Here is a 21,185-nt window from a genome sequence, read left to right on the forward strand (position 1 = left end):
GCAATGACAGTGTTTCAGGCGTCTGGGGCTCCGGGGATGTCAATGCTGGCAAAAGCATGGGCCTCCCCAGAGGTGGCCACATCTGAGTGGGCAGTGTTTCAGGCACGCATTTCACCTGGCCCCTCACCTGGACGGGACCCAGTCATGCCCCGACGAGGGGCTGTCTGCGGGGCAGGGCTTCCCCCCCACACCCCTGCCATAGCCCAAATGCCCTCCTGGAAGTTGCCCTCACACTCCAAGACCAGGTTTCCTACCCAAGTCCATGTCAACAGCCCTCGGCCGCTGGGAGTAGGGCACGTTCTTGTAGACGGCATCGAGAATCTTCTCTTTGACCTGCGTGATGGTGTCACAGTTCAACACCTTCACTGGGATCTCCGGACTGTTCTCGTTGTCAGGGTTGACGCAGTTCAGGATCTACAGGTGGCGATGGAAGAGGGACAGGATGCGAGTTGAAGGAGCCATTTGGGGGAGAGGGCGTGAGGCCCTGGAGCCTTCTCTTACCCAGGCTCCCCCTCCTCACTGGAGAAACGGGTGTCCCTCTGTCTGTGTCTCAGTTTCTCTCACCTTCTAGCCATCTGCCAATGACAGCTTGAGTCCTTCTGCCCACCTCTCTTTCTCAGAGAGACAGGACTCTACTTTCTAGCCCCTGATGGCTTAGGGGAGGCTGTCATCCTGGGTGGAGACGTCCTGGGGGATCAGGGGTGCCTCCAGGTGTTGCAAGGGCTGGCCTCCCACTTCCCTGAAGCCTCTATATTAGAGATCAGCAGACTTCTTCCCCGTCATGCTAATTTCCCCACAGCTAATGCTGAGTGATCTAGGGTAAACGCAGGCGATGCAAGCTCTTTAGGCCCACCCAATGAGATAGGGGATGAGGGGCCCAGGCCTGTGTGTCCGCCCTTGGAACACTTGGCATGCCCCCTGGACTGGCCCCCAGGCCGGCCTCCCAGCCTCTTTATTGACCCCTCAAACTGGCTTTGTGGTGAGAAGGCAGAGCACAGATTAGAGGCAGGAGGTCCGTGCTGTCCCCTGGGCTTCCTGCCTCCTCACCAGGGTCTTGTAGTCGATCTGCTGCCGGATGAGCTTGTCCTCGCTCAGGGAGTAGCGGGCCTCGCCCGTGATGGCATCGATGGGGCCCTTCTCCATCTGCTGCTTGATGGCGCAGTACAGCATGAAGAGCGGCTCCCCCGCACACTCCTGTGGGCGGACGCAGGGCGTAGGTGGCGGGGCACCAGCCTCCTTCCCTCCCTCTCCTGACCCTATTTCTAGGCCCACTTGGCTTTGGGGCACCCAGCCAGGTAGGTTTCTGTTCCTAAGGGGGGGTCCCCATGCAGCCCTGATGGCCAGGCTCAGAGGGGCAGCCCCCCATCTTACTCTCAACTCCCAGTTCCTGTCTCACTCCCAGTCTCACCTTCAGGAACTTGTGCAGGAGGAAGGCAAACCAATTGGTCAGCATCTTCTCAGCCACGGACTCTGTCCTGGGGAGGCAGAAGGGATAAGGGCAGTCCTTTATGGAGGGGTCTAAGGGTGGGGGTGTGCCTAGCTTGTTGTGTGGACCAGGGTTCAAGAGAACAAGGGCATGAAAGAAGCCAGGGCTGGGGGCCAGGACACTGTGTCCTGTCCCAACGCTACCAGTAATGAGAAGTGAGACCTTGGGCTAGAGGCTTCTTTCTGGACCTCAATTTCCAGCAAAAATGGAGTGGAGCTATGGGTCTGCAGACACAGGGACCAAGAATACCATCCTCTTACCCTCTTCCAGCCTCAGGGTGATGGAGTTTCTATGTCCCTTTGGGATTTCCTGCATGTCTGAATATCTGCAAGTCCACAAGGTCCCTGGTACCTTCCCCTCCAAACAGAGTCAGACTGCCTGGGTTCACATCCTGACTCTGCTGCATACTGGCCTGTGTGATCTTGAGTAAGTCATTTCCTCTCTCTGGGTTCAGTTTCCCCATCTCTAAATGGGGATGATAATAATAATAACCATCATCGTCATCATCATCATCTATCCCACAGGGTTGTTGTCAAGGTTGAATGAATTAATGTATGTAAAGTGCTAAGAATAGTGCATATACCTGCTCGCTGTCATCACTGTCCTGTGGGGTCGTGGATCCCAGACCCTCAGGTAAAGAGCAGTGTGTGCAAGTGTTTAGCTGACAGGGGATCTGCCTCTGTAAGCACCGCCCCTTCGTCCTGCCCCACCCCCATCATCCCAGGCTGCAGATCTGGGGACCTGCGAAGGAACGAAGTGGCTGTGACAGACCCGCAGTGATGGGGATGCCGGAGGGGTATTTTAACTCTCTGCACGTGGTGCAAATAATACCCTCCGGTTGCCATAAATCCCAGGCATTTGCCAGGGCTGATCAGCAATGCGGGCCTGGGAGAGAGTGACAATGGCAGGAGAAATTGTGGCTCTCTCCCTGGCCCCTCCCAGCACCCTCTCCCTGCATTGTGCCTGAGATTAGCTCTAATTTAAATACAACAGTTCTTAATGAGAGTTTCTAATGCTCAGATTGGCAGAATGGGGGCTCTGTACTCATAAAACAAAGCTATTCTTTCTCCCTCCTCACCCCACATGGGGTCTGGAAGCCTGAGATCTTGCAAGGAGAAGGCTGCCGAGAAGGCAGTGAAATGGAGGTGGCACATTCCAAGCCCTGCTGCCAGCTGAGCTCCAAAGCTGTGCTGGGCTCCCCAGGGCCCCCGAGAGGGTAGGCTCGGGGATGGATGGCCAAGGTCTCTGACCCTCTTCCCTGCCAGGAAAATGGCAACTGAGGAGGGAGTGGTGGTGGATGCTGGTGATTCAGATCCAGGAAGCCGGGCACTGATGGGAGAGGCCACACCATATCTCCAGCCGGGTGCTGTCCAACAGAGCCCCTGCTATGATGGGAATGGCCTCTATCTGTGCTTCCAATATGGCGGCCACTGAGCACTTGGGATGCAGTTAGTGCAATGGAGGAACTGAATTTTACATTTTCTTTTAAATTAATGGTCACATGTGCTACTGTGTTGGACAGTGAAACTCAGGATGCATGGGGAGGGAGACTTCAAGACAGGTATTATTAGTGCCATTTTGTTCACGAGGAAACTAAACAGCAGAGTGGCCACATCACTGGCCCAAGATCACATGACTAGCAGGTAGCAGAGCCGGGGTTCAAGCTCAGATGCTCTGGGGCCTGTGCTCCTGCATCACGCTCAGCACCTGCAGACACGGCAGAGCCACCCGGACTGAAGGAAGATGAGACTCTGCACTGGGAGCTGCAGGGACACAGGCCTTCCTGAGTGGGGGCGCCTTCTCGTGGGACCCACACTAACCAGCCCTGCCCCCCCCCCCCCCGGACGTCCCTGTTTAGATGCCTCCCCGCCCCTGGCGCAGGTCAGACCTCCGGAGAAGCAGCTTGGGGTGGTTCTTGTTCTCCAGGTTCTTATCGATGAGGTCGGAGAGCAGCTGCTTGAGGACGTCGGTGGCGTACTCCAGGCGGCCCTGCAGGCCGGTCATGATGAGCGAGGCCACGTTGCCGCGGTCCCGCATGGAGAAGCTGCGCTGCAGCTCCAGGGTGCGGATGAAGGTCAGCAGGAACACCTTGTTGTTGATGAGCTGGGCGAAGAGCTTCAGGGCCTTCTCCACGTGCTGCTGCCCGTTGCCCTGCACCTGGGATGGGTGTGATGGGCGTGGCTTCAGAGGACGAGCTTCCGGCTCTCCGGGAGGGTGTTGGCTGATGACGATGCCAGCTATAGGACCCTCTCCATGACGCCTGTAACCGCCCCACCCTCGGTGATGTAGGAATAACTGGTCTCTGAGGTCTGCAGTCTGCTCTGACTTCCCCCTGGGTTGAGAGTGTTGGGCTCCAGGTAGAGACCTCAGAGAGGATGCTATTCGTCTGATTTTCCCAAGGATGCAACACAATAGGAGATACCGCAGCAGACTAGCTTGGTTTACTAGTTTCCCCTTAATCTCCTCTGCCCTGATTTATTATCTTTAGTAAAACAAACTGAGAAATGAAAAAACAAGCCTCACAGAATCATAGGTCTTTCCTTAAGCCAGCTTAAATCCATTCGGAAATGAGGCAGAATCTTAGTTAATTAATTCAGTCATTAATTAAAAAATGACAAATAATCAGCTTTCCCCTGGAATCATCCCAAAGAGCCTGGGTGCCCCCCCGGCTGTGATTTTCCTGGTTGGAAATATCCCCGTTACGGTGATGCTTCTACAAGCTATTTCTCCTCCTCACTCCTGACCTTCTTCTGAGCACTGGGCCCCATTGTCATTTTCTAGGAAACCCAGGCCCCACGTCCCTGCTGGGCAGCTGGGCGAGGGAGGCGGGTGTTACCTCCAGCTCACGCAGGACGGGATGGTCCTCAATGCCGGGGAACAGGACTCGCATAGCATAGGTCCGATAATCCAGGTAGGGGATTCCTGAGCGGTCCAGGTCACTGGTCAGCTCGTTGATGTCTGTCTGGAGCTCGGCAAAAGCTATGAAAGTGCAGTGGAGACAGGGAAGCTCAGGAGGGGAATGCAGGCCGGGGAGGGGAAAGGCGGGAGAAGTTCGTGGAGGAGGGAAGGGCCAGGTGTAGAGACAGGGAGGGTTATAGGGGTGCGTCTCCAGGGGCGATGAGATATCTCCAGTCTGCCTTTCTTAGGTGGTGGGACTATGGGTGATTTTTATATTATTTCCTCCTCTATGCTTACCTATAATTTTGAATTTTCTTTCTATGTATTATAAGTGTAGTTAAAACAAAGGAAGCCCATGACTTGGGTCAGGCAGGTGATACAGGTGCTAGAAGCAGGTGAGAGGCAGTGGTCGAACAGATCAAACAAAGACCAGAATAGGTAGCTTTGCTCCCCTTTTCCAAGCAAGAGAATAAACCAAGATGCAAAAACCTTGGGGGAAAATGAAAATCAAAACCACCATGAGATACCACTTCATACCCATTAGGATGGCTATTATAAAAAAAGTGGAAAATAACATGTGTTGGCTAGGATGTGGAAAAACTGGAACCCTCATATCTTGCTGGAGGGAATGTAAAGTGGTACAGCTGCTCTGGAAACCAATTTTGTGATTCCTCCAAAAATTAAACATAGAATTACCAAATGACCCAGCAATTCCTCTCCTACATATACACCCAAAAGAACTGAAAGCAGGGACTTGAACAGATGCTTGTACCCTCACGTTCACAGCAGCATTATTCATGATACCAAAAGGTGGAAACAACCCAAATGTCCACTGATGGATAAATTGATAAGTAAAATGTGGTTTATATACCCAATGGACTATTATTTAGCCTTAAAAAGGAATGAAGTTCTCTCAAACGCTACAACATGGATGAACCTTAAAGACATGATGCTAAGTGAAATAAACCAAACACAAAGGGACACATACTGTGTGATGCCATTTATATGAGTTTCCTAGAGTAGTCAAATTCATAGAGACAGAAAGTGGGAGAGGAGGATGAGGGATTATTGTTTCATGAGTACAGAGTTTCAGATGGGGAAAATGTGGAAGTTCTGGAGATGGATGGTGGTGAGGGCCACACGATACTGTGAATGTACTTAATGCCTCTTAATCTCTTTTTAAATAACCAATTAACTTCTGTGCACAGAAGTGGAGAGAGCACTAGGGTGCAAAGATAAGAAAGTTAAAATGGTAAATGTTATGTTATATATATTTAACATTCACACTCACACATGAATGAAACTGAGAATACCACCAAACCCAGACTTAGGGAGCCCTGACCACCAGGCCCTTGGCCAAACAGGGGCTTCCCCTTGGTGGCAGACCTGTCTCCTGACGCCCTCCTTGCTCCTCCCCAGCCCTGGCGCTGGGAGGAGCCTGGCCCACTTTGCCCCAGCCCAGCTCTTCCCTTTCATCCAGCAGAGGGCTTGTTCTGATCTTGAAGTTTGCAGCAAAAGGAGAAGTCTTTTGATTCCTAATTGAGATGTTTACCCAGGGAGTCTTCCAGGTCCTCAGCCCAAGGGGACACCAGGTAGCTGCGGTTGCTTGGGAGACAGAAGAAACACTGTCTCCACCACCACAGCCTGGGATGCCCTGCAAGTGGCCTTCAGAGGCTCAGCCTGCAGTACTGGCTGAAGTCACAATGTGGGGGAGGGGATGGGGTGGAAGGGAGGGCATGTGCTCTCACCTTTCCTGCTGCTCCAAGGCAGCCAGGCAAAAGGAGCTGTTACTCCTACGTGGGGATCTAGAGTCTGAGGCAACAGGGCCCAGGAGGCTCTGACTGTGGGGAGACTGCGGTCCCGGGAAGGAGAGTAGGCTGGGCCAGACTGTGGGATGAGTCAGGGCACAGGGGGACAGAATAATGGGATCAGGTCTGGGGCCTTACTGTGGGCATTTTAAGGGCAAAGGAAGTTTAAGAGAAAACAGAGGTCAAAGTGGAGCAGGGTGGCTTGTGGTAGAAGAGATGGGAGCAAAGATGAGAGCTATTTTAGGGAGGGGGGTAATAAGGCTGGTGAGGAAAGAGGGTCCCAGAAACGAGGGAGTGCCTCCACTTACCTTCCTTACACTCCAGGGCCACACGGGACTCCAGGTTGTCCATCTGCATTTGGAGCCGCTTGAGAGTGAGGTCATTTTCTCGAGACTTGCGCTTGTAGGCGATGAGCACAATGATGACGATGATGAGCAGTAGGCTGCCGCCTGCCGCGATGCTGACGATGGCTGGCAGGGTCAGCAAGCTATCTGAGATGACACTCACCGAGCCGGGCGAGAATACCATGCCACCCACGTGGACCTGTGCATGGCACACACACAGTCGCTGTAGAGCCCTGGCATCCAATCCTTCTTGATTCAGAAAGGGCATGAGAGACAACAACCACACAGTGCAGTCTGGATACAAAACAACTTCCTGCTTATCATCTGCCTTTCTTTTCTTGTGTTCTTAGCTCCTACCCATTTTAGTATAGGACTTTGTGATGAGGAGATATGGAGGAGGTTGAAGACCCTTTCTTTATGACAGATTATACATGAAAGATGACGAGGGGAGGAATAATAAGAGGGTTCACTCACCATGACCTTGTGCTGCCCAGTGAGGTTGGGAGGCTCGCAGAGCAGTTGTGTCTCGGACACAGTGACAGTGCATGGGGTCTCTCCAATCAGCACAGTGTAGTTGAGTTTGGCACCTCCAGAAGCAGGAGGGCAGAGGTTTTTGCCCTGTAGGTAAGAGCAATCTTAATAGGAATAATTGGCACATGTGCACAGAAGTTAATTGGTTATTTAAAAGGAGATTAAGACCAGTCCCTCCCATCAGGAAGCTTCCACAAGCCTCTTAGATAGCCTCATCCACCAGAGAGCAGACAGCAGAAGCAAGAAGAACTACAATCCTGCAGCCTGTGGAACAAAAACCACATTCACAGAAAAATAGACAAGATGAAAAGGCAGAGGGCTATGTACCAGATGAAGGAACAAGATAAAACCCGAGAAAAACAACTTAATGAAGTGGAAATAGACAACCTTCCAGAAAAAGAATTCAGAATAATGATAGTGAGGATGATCCAGGACCTCGGAAAAAGAATGGAGGCAAAGATTGAGAAGATGGAAGAAATGTTTAACAAAGACCTAGAAGAAATAAAGAACAAACAAACAGAGATGAACAATACAATAACTGAAATGGAAACTACACTAGAAGGAATCAATAGCAGAATAACTGAGGCAGAAGAACGGATAAGTGACCTGGAAGACAGAATGGTAGAATTCACTGCTGCGGAACAGTGAATGAAAAAGAAATGAAGAAGAATGAAAAGAATGAAGAATGAAAAGAAATGAAGAGAGCCTAAGAGACCTCTGGGAAAATATTAAACACAACAACATTCGCATTATACCGGTCCCAGAAGGAGAAGAGAGAGAGAAAGGACCCGAGAAAATATTAGAAGAGATTATAGTCAAACACTTCCCTAACATGGGAAACGAAATAGCCACCCAAGTCCAGGAAGCACAGAGAGTCCCATACAGGATAAACCCAAGGAGAAACACGCCGAGACACATAGTAATCAAATTGGCAAAAATTAAAGGCAAAGAAAAATTATTGAAAGCAGCAAGGGAAAAACGACAAATAACATACAAGGGAACTCCCATAAGGTTAACAGCTGATATCTCAGCAGAAACTCTACAAGCCAGAAGGGAGTGGCAGGATATACTTAAAGTTTTGATGAAAGGGAAGAACCTACAACCAAGATTACTCTACCCAGCAAGGATCTCACTCAGATCCGATGGAGAAATCAAAAGCTTTACAGACAAGCAAAAGCTAAGAGAATTCAGCACCACCTAACCAACAAACACTAAAGGAACTTCTCTAACTGGGAAACACAAGAGAAGAAAAGGACCTACAAAAACAAACACAAAACAATTAAGAAAATGGTAATAGGAACATACGTATTGATAATTACCTTAAACATGAATGGATTAAATGCTCCAACCAAAAGACACAGGCTTGCTGAATGGATACAAAAAACAAGACCCATATATATGCTGTTTACAGGAGACCCACTGCAGACCTAGGGACACATACAGACGGAAAGTGAGGGGATGGAAAAAGATATTCCATGCAAATGGAAATCAAAAGAAAGCTGCAGTAGCAATAATAATATCAGATAAAATAGACTTTAAAATAAAGAAAGTTACAAGTGACAAAGAAGGACACTATATAATGATCAAGGGATCAATCCAAGAAGAAGATATAACAATTATAAATATATATGCACCCAACATAGGAGCACCTCAATACATAAGGCAACTGCTAACAGCTCTAAAAGAGGAAATCAACAGTAACACAATAATAGTGGGGGACTTTAACACCTCACTTACACCAATGGACAGATCATCCAAACAGAAAATTAATAAGGAAACACAGCTTTAAATGACACAATAGACCAGATAGATTTAATTGATATTTATAGGACATTCCATTCCAAAACAGCAGATTACACTTTCTTCTCAAGTGCGCACAGATCATTCTCCAGGATAGATCACATCTTGGATTACAAATCAAGCCTCAGTAAATTTAAGAAAATTGAAATCATGTCAACCATCTTTTCTGACCACAACACTCTGAGGTTAGAAATCAATTACAGGGAAAAAAATACACAAACACATGGAGGCTAAACAATACGTTACTAAATAACCAAGAGATCACTGAAGAAATCAAAGAGGCAATCAAAAAATACCTAGAGACAAATCACAATGAAAACACGATGATCCAAAACCTATGGGATGCAGCAAAAGCAGTTCTAAGAGGGAGGTTTATGGCTATACAAGCCCACCTCAAGAAACAAGAAAAGTCTCAAATAAACAATCTAATGTTACACCTAAAGGAACTAGAGAAAGAAGAACAAACAAAACCCAAAGTTAGCAGAAGGAAAGAAATCATCAAGATCAGAGCAGAAATAAATGAAATAGAAACAAAGAAAACAATAGTAAAGACCAATAAAGTAAAAGCTGGTTCTTTGAGAAGATAAACAAAATTGATAAACCATTAGCCAGACACATCAAGAGAAAGAAGGAGAGGACTCAAATCAATAAAATTAGAAATGAAAAAGAAGAAGTTACAACAGACACCCCAGAAGTACAAAGCATCCTAAGAGACTATTACAAGCAACTCTATGCCAATAAAATGGACAACCTGGAAGAAATGGACAAATTCTTAGAAAGGTATAACCTTCCAAGACTGAACCAGGAAGAAATAGGAAATATGAACAGACCAATCACAAGTAATGAAATTGAAACTGTGATTAAAAATCTTCCAACAAACAAAAGTCCAGGACCAGATGGCTCCACAGGTGAATTCTATCAAACATTTAGAGAAGAGCTAACACCCATCCTTCTCAAACTCTTCCCAAAAATTGCAGAGGAAGGAACACTCCCAAACTCATTCTATGAGGCCACCATCACCCTGATACCAAAACAAGACAAAGATGCTACAAAAAAAGAAAATTACAGACCAATATCACTGATGAATATAGATGCAAAAATCCTCAACAAAATGCTAACAAACAGAATCCAACAACACATTAAAAGGATCACACACCATGATCAAGTGGGATTAACTCCAGGGATGCAAGAATTCTTCAATATACACAAATGAGTGAATGTGATACACCATATCAACAAATTGAAGAATAAAAACCATATGATCATGTCAAAAGATGCAGAAAAAGCTTTTGACAAAATTCAACACCCATTTATGACAAAAACTCTCCAGAAAGTGGGCATAGAGGGAACCTACTTCAACATAATAAAGGCCATATACTACAAACCCACAGCAAACATCATTCTCAATGGTGAAAAGCTGAAAGCATTTCCTCTAAGATCAGGAACAAGACACGGATGTCCACTCTCACTACTATTATTCAACATAGTTTTGGAAGTCCTAGCCACGGCAATCAGAGAAGAAAAAGAAATAAAAGGAATACAAATTGGAAAAGAAGAAGTAAAACTGTCACCGTTTGCAGATGACATGATACTATACATAGAGAATCCTAAAGATGCCATCAGAAAACTACTAGACCTAGTCAATGAATTTGGTAATGCTGCAGGATACAAAATTAATGCACAGAAATCTCTTGCATTCCTATACGCTAATGATGAAAAATCTGAAAGAGAAATTAAGGAAAGTCTCCCATTTACTACTACAACAAAAAGAATAAAATAGCTAGGAATAAACCTACCTAGGGAGACAAAAGACTTGTATGCAGAAAACTATAAGACACTAATGAAAGAAATTAAAGATGATATCAACAGATGAAGAGATATACCATGTTCTTGGATTGGAAGAATCAATATTGTGAAAATGACTATACTACCCAAAGCAATCTACAGATTCAATGCAATCCCTATCAAATTACCAATGGCATTTTTTACAGAAGTAGAACAAAATGTCTTAAAATTTGTATGGAGACACAAAAGACCCCAAATAGCCAAAGCAGTCTTGAGAGAAAAAAACGGAGCTGGAGGAATCGGACTCCCTGACTTCAGACAAAGCTACAGTAATCAAGACAATATGGTACTGGCACAAAAACAGAAATATAGATCAATGGAACAGGATAGAAAGCTCAGAGATAAACCCACACACCTATGGTCAACTAATCTATGACAAAGGAGGCAAGGATATACAATGGAGAAAAGACAGTCTCTTCAATAAGTGGTGCTGGGAAAAGTGGACAGCTATATGTAAAAGAATGAAATTAGAACACTCCCTAACACCATACACAAAAATAAACTCAAAATGGATTACACACCTAAATGTAAGACCGGGCACTATAAAACTCTTAGAGGAAAACATAGGAAGAACACTCTTTGATATAAATCACAGCAACATATTTTTTGATCCACCTCCTAGAGTAATGGAAATAAAAACAAAAATAAACAAATGGGACCTAATGAAACTTAGAAGCTTTTGCACAGCAAAGTAAACCATAAACAAGACGAAAAGACAACCCTCAGAATGGGAGAAAATATTTGCAAATGAATCATCGGACAAAGGATTAATCTCCAAAATATATAAATAGCTCATGCAGCTCAATGTTAAAAAAATAAACAACCCAATCCAAAAATGGGCAGAAGACCTAAATAGACATTTCTCCAAAGAAGACATACAGATGGCCAAGGAGCACATGAAAAGATGCTCAACATCACTAATTATTAGAGAAATGCAAATCAAAACTACAATGAGGTATCACTTCACACCAGTTAGAATGGGCATCATCAGAAAATCTACAAACAACAAATGCTGGAGAGGGTGTGGAGAAAAGGGAACCCTCCTGCACTGTTGGTGGGAGTGTAAATTGATACAGGCACTTGGAGAACAGTATGGAGGTTCCTTAGAGAACTAAAAATAGAATTACCATATGACCCAGCAATCCCACTCGTGGCCATATACCCAGAGAAAACCATAGTTCAAAAAGACACATGCACCCCAATGTTCAATGCAGCACTATTTACAATAGCCAGGTCATGGAAGCAACCTAAATGTGCATCAACAGACGAATGGATAAAGAAGATGTGGCACATATATACAATGGAATATTACTCAGCCATCAAAAGGAACGAAATTGGGTCATTTGTAGGGACGTGGATGGATCTAGAGACTGTCATACAGAGTGAAGTAAGTCAGAAAGAGGAAAACAAATATCGTATATTAACGCATATATGTGGAACCTAGAAAGTGGTACAGATGAACCGGTTTGCCGAGCAGAAATTGAGACACAGAAGTAGAGAAAAAACAGATGGACACCAAGGGAGGAAAGCGGTGGGGTGGTGGTGGTGGTGGTGTGCTGAATTGGGAGATTGGGATTGACATTTATTCATTGATGTGTATAAAATGGATGACTAATAAGAAAAAAAATTTGATAGTGGAATGGACTTGGAATCTTTCATCACCTTACACGGTTCCTTGAACTTTGTAGGTGTCTGAAATAATATTCAATAATTCTTTGCCAGCTGTTGATCTTAATGAACTAAATAAGGCTTTTGTCTTAGCTTTCTTAATAAGTTATAACACAGAGAAAAGTGCATAAGTTTAACTATAAACTTATGACTTATGTGAGTTATCTGAACTCCCATTAGTATTACCACTACTCAGATCAAGAAACAGAATTTTCCCAGGATCTCGGAAGCCTTCCTTATACCATTTCCTCATCATGACCCCTGCTTTCTGCCCCCAAAGTAACCATTATCTTCACCATAAATTTGTTTTGCCCAGTTTTGAATTTTTAAAAAAGAAACCATACAATGTATATCATTTTATGTCTGCCTTGTTTTGCTGAATATTGCTCATGAGTTTTATTTCTGTTGTTGCTTGTAGCAATGCTCACTTATTTTTATTGTCTTCTATATTTTATTATATAAATGCAAAGTATATTCTAATGTTGATGAACAAAATAAATAAATAAAAATAAAAAGAGATTAAAGAGGCGGGGTAAGGGGAGCAATGCAAAAACCAATGAGTGACTCCATGGTAAGTTTTTGGAGAGGACTTCTAACAGCCACAATTTAGACAGAAAAAGAGAAAACAAAGGGAAGAGAGAATGAAAGGGAGGAAGAGAGTGGTAAAGAGAAAGGAAGGGGGGACCAAACAGTAAACAAGTGAAAGTTTGGGGGAGGATGCAGGGGATAGAAGTGAAAGTGGTAGAGTAACACACACCTGGAAGGATGGTACCAGGGGACCGTGACCTCTTCACATCTGAGGGCAGTTACTGCGGCCACGGATGGGGTCAATAAAGGACATCGTTGCTTCCAGTGCACTGCAGGACTTTTAGGTCCCAAAGCTCACAAGGACACACAGAAATACTCTACAGTGTTCCTTGAGAATCCCAAGTGCAAGATATGTCACTCAATGGGTCGATATGTATAACTAAGCTCCCTTCACAGGGAGATGACAGCCATGTGAGCCCGTGTGCATCGAAGGGAGGCCAGGCCAGGAGAGGGGTGCTCTGGCCACCCCTGCGCATGGCAGGCAGCCATCCCACCCTCCTACCTTCAGAATGATGGGGGATCCCGGCTTTTGATCCAAGACCCCAGTGGGGCTGAGCAGTTCAAAGGTCGGGTTGGGGTAGTAGATGAACTTGGTGTCGTTGTAAATCAGCAAGGACTGGACATTGTTAAAGACGAATCCAAACTCGTCCGGCCGTTCCACGGTGTCCAGGCCGGGCCGGTAGTCTGTGGTCAGGGAGGGTGCCAGGCAGGTCAGGGTGGTGGTGTTCACAACCTTGCACACCTAAAGGGCCCAAGAGCACGGCGTTCAAACACCCAGCAGGTGATGGTGGGGGTCATACTGCCGCCCTCCCACCCTTTGCTTGTTTTGGCCGGTCTCCAGTGGGCTACTTGCTTGAGGAAAAGGGCTGTGAAATTGTTTGGTTTTTTTCTTTTTTGGCAGGGAGGGGCGTGTTTTAACTTCATTTATTCATTCACCAACACTGAGTGAGCACCTACTCTGTGCCAGGAACGGTGCCAGTAGTTGGGCCATCCGTGAAACAGTCTCAGTCTATCGGGGAGACAAATGATTTGACAAGCATTACAGTGCAGTCCTGGCAGAGGGCCTGGAGCACAGGAGGGGCACCAGCACTGTTAAATGCATGGATGGAGGTGAGAAACGTCCGGGTTGGGGAAGTACCAGGCACTCTGTGGGTGTCCGTGTGTGTGCATGAGCCTGTGTTTGTGCGCGAGCGAGCATGGCCTGAGGCAGGGTGAGGGTGGCTCATGGGAGCTTTCCTTTGGAAGAGATGAATGAAATTTAACCTGAAGAATGCGTAGGACTTACCCAGACAGGGGGGATGGTAAGGGATCAAGTCCCTGGCAGAGAGAACAGCAGCAAAGGTCTGGGGATGAGGGAGCATGGATGTTTGCGGAAAAAGTAGGACAGAAGCAGTCTCCCGCACGCGCGCGCGCGCGCGCGCGCGTGTGTGTGTGTGTGTGTGTGTGTGAGATGGAAGGAAGGAAGTTGTGTGAGATGAGCACATAGTAGGTGTTCAGTTAATGTTTATTGAAAACACTGATGGATGAAAAGGATCCTTCACCTCCTTAAATGTTTTAGTCAGGATCTCTTTCTTCTCCAACCGAGTGCCCCCTAACTCTCCATGGGGGTATAACCTTGGTATTGACACTGAGTTCATAATGTCCTTTCTTCCTTGGTGGACCCTCATCTCCCAAATAACATCCTAGCTGAGGTGGCCCCGTGTGGCATGTGTTGTGCCATTCTCTCCTCTGGTGGTTTAGTTTGAGGGCTTCCCAAGGCAGCAGCCAGACTGAAGAAAGCGCTCTAGGACCCACGTGTGATCTGGGAAGAAAACCTGGACCCCTCCCCACCTCCTCCTGTCTCGCGCTGTGTGGCTCAGTTTTGGCTCTGGGAGTCACAGTGTCCCAGCAACAGCCAAGGGCATCTGTGAGAACCCTGCTCAAGTACACACTGTCCTGGCAGGTCCACACATGTTGCGTGTCTGGCCAACACACACATACCCAGGCTTCATGTTCGGAAAACAAGACCGTGTGTGAAATTGCAAAAAAAGCTGATGCTTGCATAGAAATTATGTCAGAGCTCCAAGTCTTAACCCTCCCTTTCCAGAGGGAGTTGAAGAGTTTAAACCAACAGCTCGCTGAGGGCTTCGTGCCGTGTCGGAGGTTAGTACGCATCCCCGCCCTTTTCAGCTCACCCTTCAGCAGCCCCTTGTGAACCTAATGTCCCTTTCACGTTCCAGCTGGGGACACCCTGGCACGAGGAAAATGGTGGTGCGGTCAAACAGAGTTGAGCTGGGAGTCCCCTCCCTGGGTTCCACAGGGCAGACCTCCCAGCCCAAGCACCGCTTCCCTGCCCCGCCCCTCATCGTCCTCCCTGCTCACTCCAGTGTCCCTGGATGGGACTCCTCTGTGAATGAGCAAATCACCCCCAGACAAACGGCCTCCGTTTGCTCTCTGCCCAGCGCTGCATAGGCACTTTGCCAAACATTCCTTTGGGTTTTGCGGCCTTCGCTTTGGCCCTTTTCACGGGGCTGCTTCCAAACCCAAAGGCAGGGGGTAGCCCCCGGGGACTAAGGATGACGTGGGGCCCAGGTAGGGCCTCAGGGGCAACATGGCTCTTTCTCACCACTCCTGAAAGAGAGGGCATCGAGCGGAGTTTACGGGCTTCCCATGCTGGGGCCCGGCTTGGTGGAAACCTGCACACCCAGGCCTTTCCTCCAGGCTGCCTGCCAGCCTGCAGACTCCAAGCAGGTCCCTGTTGGAGTTCAGGGCCCCGAATGCTCGAGAGGCAGGAGCTGTCTCTTAACTCCTTGAAGCACTGAGGTCCTGGTGGGTGGGCTGGGAGAACTGCTGGGGAGATTCCTGCCTGGGGCTGCCAACGTGTCCTGGCGGGCGCACAGGACGCCCAGGACCCAGGCCTTCTCAGAAGGCTGCCAGGTGTGGGGAGGCCTGCCCAGCCCAGTCTTCTCTTCCAATAGCTTCCCGGGGACCAATGCTGCAGCCTTTGGAGGTTAATCTTGTCAGTCATGCACTCATCCTCCAAAATCCCCTCTGTACTAGATTAACCACGTCTTTTCTTTTCTGTGTTCTGAGGCTTTAACCTCTGGGGCCTTGCTGGTCCTGGAGGGGCTGCCCCTCCCCAGGCTGGCCAACTCCTAGAGACAGCAAACAGATGGAGGTGGCCTGGGGACACTGAGCCTCGGTCTGGAAGTGGGGCGGGGGCACCCCTCTTTCACTCATGGATCAGGCTCTACGTTGGGATCTGGAGTTGCGTGCTCTTCTAGCCCAAAGAGCTGTGAGCACAATGGGTCACTGGAGGTGTGATACAGGTGTCTCCACGTCTCTGGCATGATGAAATGTCAAGCCCGCCATCATCTCACGTGGTCTAGTGAGAAGAGTCAGATGTTTGGGATCTAGCTTGGTCCTGCCACCAGCCACCTTCATGACTGGGGGCAAGTCATTACTGCTTTCTGGCCTTAGTTTTCTAAGCTATACAGTGAGAAGTTTGGACTAGATCATCCCTGAGACCTTTCCAGATCTAGCCTTCTGGCAGCCTGTCCCTTTCTGTATTTCTCTGTTGCCTAGGGAAGCCTCAAGCATGCTGGGAATGTGTCAGGGATAAGAGGGTAGATCCAACACCATCTTGCCCATCTCCGTCTCCATCTCAGCCTCGTCAATGCCCAGAAGGTCAAAGCAGTAATTCATATGAAAAATAATGGCCGTAATAGCATCTCCTGGACTATAATTATGAATACAATAACATTTCAGAAAATATTGCCTGAAAAGAGAAGGATGGAGCCAGTAGAACGAACTAAAAAATTTATCACAACATAGCAGACATTCTGCTCTTATGATAGAGAACTTTTTTAACATCACAAAAATCCACAGTGGAAAAAAATTAAATTACATGGGTCTGCACAGAGGAATAAAGTGAAATGTTCAGCTTGATCATCTTAGCAACCAGGGTGGAAATATCTGCATGCAGTGACTAACGTTTATCAGGTGCCAGCCTCGTTGCAGGTTACAAATCTGCGAGGCAAGTCTTATCATCAGCATTTCTAGCCAGGGAAGGGAGGATCAGAGACGTTAAACGACTTGATCATGGTTGTAGAGCTAATAGATGGTGGTGTTTTGTTTCCAATTCACAGATGTCTGAATCTGGATCCAGAATTTCTTCTCCCTCTCACCCTACCTCTTATCGGACCTCAAAGTGAACATGGCAGAAAACAGGAGCCCTTTTGCACCATATCTTAAGCTCAGAAGCCAGTATGTTTATACACTCATGACATCACCTTCTGACAAGAAATGATTATACTGTAATTATAAAAATCATTGTGAGGCCCAGGTGTTTGGGGCCATGATTCTGGACTCTTCTCTGGTGGTCGAATGCCCCAGTGCCTAACACAGACCTTATCACACTGCAAAACACAGACACAGCCATGTTTCCTGCAGATCAAGGGGACCCGTGGTTACTCACATTGACAGATTCTTTGCCATTAAACTTGACTCGGATCCTTGGCTCCTGAATGACATCCAGGTTGAAGCCTGTGACGGTCAGGGGTGTGTGGCCACTGGGAACAAGCAGAGTCTGGGTTAGGTGAAAAACCCTCTCAAACCGCTACCACTTGTCCCCCTAGGATCCTCACGGGAGCTGCACTTTGGCAGAAGGGATCAGGTTGCACGGCAGCTGGGTGTATCCCCGCCCGCTCTGCCTCACCTGGCGATACTCCACTCGGGCTCAATGCGCTGCACCCGGGGGTCATCTATGTACTCGAACTGCAGGTTGTTGTCTACACGGGCTCGGTCGACACTCACGGAGACAGGGACGGGCCCCAGCCCATTGGATGACGGGGGCGAGACACACACGATCTCATTCATTGATCGCCTACAGGGAGACCGCAGGAGGGTTGTGAGCAAAGGCATGGGCAAGAGGTGCAGCCTCTGGCCTGAGAAGGGGTTTTCCCCGGTTGGGGGGTATGGCCCAGGAATGTTCTTCTGTCCTTTTATACTCTAGACTGGGGAACATCCCTCAGCAGTGTGTATCAGTGCTTCTCTTTACCTGAGATCCCACTCCAGATGGACTAGGGAGGGAGCCAACTGGAGAAGGGGATTAGAGAGGTGGGGCAGGGGCGGGGCTCCTTGGGCTTTGCGGGAACTCCTCTTTTCTGGATTTTTCTAGACCATGACTATTTAGCCAGTGCTTAGTGTCTGGTCAGTCAGTTAATAACTTGAGCACCTGCTAGGCAGAGAAGCAAATATACAGTCCTTGCCCTCAGGCAGTTTATGGTCCAGGGAGGAGATGTACTGGGCAAGTTGGGTTCTCATCCAGGGATCCTTTCAGAATTCTCTCTAGATTCTCTACATCCCCAGGGCTTCATCAGAATATCTGACAATAGACAAATAGTAGGTGTTCAATTTTTAGCGCATAAGAGATGCCCTGAGGATGAGTCTGTGCTTGCAGAGGACAGAGGCCATGCAATCTCCATGTTTCTCAAGTCACCATGGTGGGGACATAATGAATGCTTGATCCTGGTGGTGACTGAGAGCTCCCGGGAACCTCCCTCATCAGCAGCTCTTATGGTCCTCACTGCTAAATATCTGTAGAAGTATTTAGCCCCTATGATACTCGCGATACAAATTGACTAGTGGTATATATTTCTTACAGTGACTGGAATGGTGTTCGGGCCCAGGACATGACACATAACATGGGGATGATGGGGCAGGCACATATGTGAACATGCACAGGAACATGTGTGCACAGGCCTCACGTGTACAGTCTCCTAGGGCTCCTTTGAGCCCATCTCACCCATAGAACTCGCAGGTCTGGTTGCCCAGGTAAACAGCCACGCTGCTCCCAGCCCCGAGGTAATGGCCCGTGATGGTCACCATGGTGCCTCCGGACTCTGGCCCTCGGATGGGGCTGAGTGACAACACGGAAGGGTTCTTTGGGAGGAAGCAGAGAAATGATCACAGCTCAGGTTTTACCCAAAGGGAGAAACCCAGGCTAGACTTAAAGACAGAAGGAGGGACTGTGTCCACGCTCAGAGTGAACCCTTTCTAATCCCAAACACTCTTTGCCTACCCTGGAGCTCAGACCCTTTCTAAGAAGAGGCTCCAGGCATATCCAGAGAAGGCAGAAGGGCTGTGTTTTGCAATTAATTAACTCCCCTGGGAGTCTTATGCTCATAACACTGTTGGGAAGGCAGAGATGACACTGACTAATCTATCAATTAGTTTGCAAATTGAGAACAATTTGAAAATGCTTCTCTATCTGGAGTGCATACTGATTTTTTTGGCACAAAATCGATAGGGCTGAATAAAGGATCCCTGCCTGGATTGGGCCACCAAGAGGATCCATTAATGGCCCACGCCTGTGTCCTTCCGTCCCTCCCTAAGCAAGAGAAGGGCACAACAGGTGCAGAGACCTGTCAGGAAATGTTAGATGCGTCTTCCCTGACCTTCACCAGGAGGATGGCCCATCGTTGGCTGGGATTTTCTAGTAAGCTCACTAAATTGTAAAATTAAGCCTGAAGCCTAAAAGAAATGTCATCTGGCCTAAAATGCATCACAAAGAAATTGCTCCTGCCTAGCCGGCAGCGGAGTGGAGTGGAAAGTGCATTTAACTGAGCACCTACACAGGCATGAACTCTAGTCCGCATTAGCCACTCACTAGTGATGGGCCCTGAAGCAAGTTTCTGGATCACTCTGGGCTTTTGTTCCCTCCTCTGTCAAGACAGGAGAGTGGGCTACATGATCTGTAAAGCCCTCCCAGCTCTGACACTCTACAGCTCTCTCCATCCAGTCTTTCTGGGTTTGCTTCTCACACGAGACCCTGTCTGTCCTGCACAGGAGATGGGGTAGGTGGGCTGCAGATATAGGCCATGGTACCCTCCCATCTGAGAGAAGACTGGTACAAGGAAAGGTGGAGATGCTGAGATAAGAAGGCAGAGACTGGAAAACCTAAAACAAGCAGTAAAATGCTTTAGAGAGAAGAGAATTTTGTGGTCAAATAAATTTTCAATACTCTGAGCAAGGCTGGTTTGACCCCCTCCGCTGGTGTTAACACTTTTCAGTGAAGAACTTGATGTGGCAATGCTGCCTAGGTGTCAGAAAAGGGACTTTGGAGCCCCAGAAGCAGGTTGTTCAGCACGAGAAAATAAAGCCTTTGTGAGTCCACCATCTGTTGCTTGGGCGGGAAGAAGTGTTTCCAGGGCTGAGTGTGTGCATATGTGTGTGTAACCACACCAACACACAGAGCAGCTCACTCGTACATCCCACTCCCATGGTCCTGCACACAGATGTGCGTTCCTGCAGGATTCCAAATGGCTCCTCTAAACTCCCACTTACAATATCCTTGGCAGAAAACGAAGTGTGTGGATAAATATAGACCTTTATAATTAGGTCCCTCAGATGATCTGTCCTCATTAGGCTGGAATTAGACAGAGATATCACATCGGTGGGACAAAGGGCAGCCCCTCCCCACCCTGTGTCTAGGATCCACTTTCTAAGAAAGGCCTGATTTTGCTTATTTAGAACTCTGACCTCTGGCTCTCTGGGACGCCAAAGTCTCCAAAGTGTTGTTGGTCATGCACTTGACCCACCCAGGAAAGACAGGTTTTCCCTTTTCTGGTCTCCTACTCCATCTGCAAGAAGCCTGGAGGTGCCGGCTCGGGAGAGGGGTGGGTGGGACTTTCCTGGGAGAAGCCTGGAGCAGAAATATGCCCTTGCTAGAAGCCTGTAGCTCAGCACTAGACCCAATACTCACCACAAACGTGTACTGTTGATGGGATTTGGTCATGAACTCTGGCTTACACTCGCCAATGCACAGGCGCACGGGCCCAGAGGTGGTCCCCACAAGGGCATGGCCCATCTCACAAACGATCCTGAGGAGAGAGCAAACCTTTCCATGAGAGACCTGGGGAGAGCTGCATCCCTGCCCCAGCTTGCTCACCCCGTCATAGTCACAGTGAATGACTCATCACAGTCTTACAATAGTGCTGGACCAAGACTCAGCTTGCTCAACCATGTGGCTGTGTGACCTTGGGTAAAGTACTTTCCCGCTCTGGGCTTTAGTCTCTCATTGGTACAGTGAGAGGTTGGATGAGCTCAACTCTAGAGCCCTCGAAACGCTATGCTGCCTATTTCTATGAGCAAGCCTCTAGTCCCCGGTGCCTAGTGCAGGGCTTGGCATTGGGTATCAACCCGATATTTGTGGAATAAACCTAATGTTCAACAGAG

At 47.9% G+C, this 21,185-nt stretch overlaps 1 protein-coding gene across 3 annotated transcripts in view; it reads right to left on the reverse strand.

Moving 5' to 3' along the window:
- PLXNA2 (plexin A2) overlaps nt 1–21,185 on the reverse strand; it is a 216,333-nt gene that overhangs the window by 11,939 nt on the left and 183,209 nt on the right. For all 3 annotated transcript variants that reach the window (XM_049702847.1, XM_049702838.1, XM_049702845.1), the window contains 12 exons: nt 20,713–20,830; nt 18,754–18,890; nt 17,665–17,832; nt 17,425–17,518; nt 13,471–13,710; nt 7,011–7,154; nt 6,501–6,735; nt 4,323–4,465; nt 3,375–3,643; nt 1,409–1,475; nt 1,048–1,194; nt 255–414 (listed from right to left, as the gene is read on the reverse strand). In XM_049702847.1, coding sequence (XP_049558804.1) covers nt 255–414; nt 1,048–1,194; nt 1,409–1,475; nt 3,375–3,643; nt 4,323–4,465; nt 6,501–6,735; nt 7,011–7,154; nt 13,471–13,710; nt 17,425–17,518; nt 17,665–17,832; nt 18,754–18,890; nt 20,713–20,830 — 1,922 coding nt within the window. The remainder of the gene's footprint in view (nt 1–254; nt 415–1,047; nt 1,195–1,408; nt 1,476–3,374; nt 3,644–4,322; nt 4,466–6,500; nt 6,736–7,010; nt 7,155–13,470; nt 13,711–17,424; nt 17,519–17,664; nt 17,833–18,753; nt 18,891–20,712; nt 20,831–21,185) is intronic.

This window comes from Orcinus orca, chromosome 1, assembly GCF_937001465.1.
Source record: "Orcinus orca chromosome 1, mOrcOrc1.1, whole genome shotgun sequence".
Classification (NCBI taxonomy): domain Eukaryota; kingdom Metazoa; phylum Chordata; class Mammalia; order Artiodactyla; family Delphinidae; genus Orcinus; species Orcinus orca.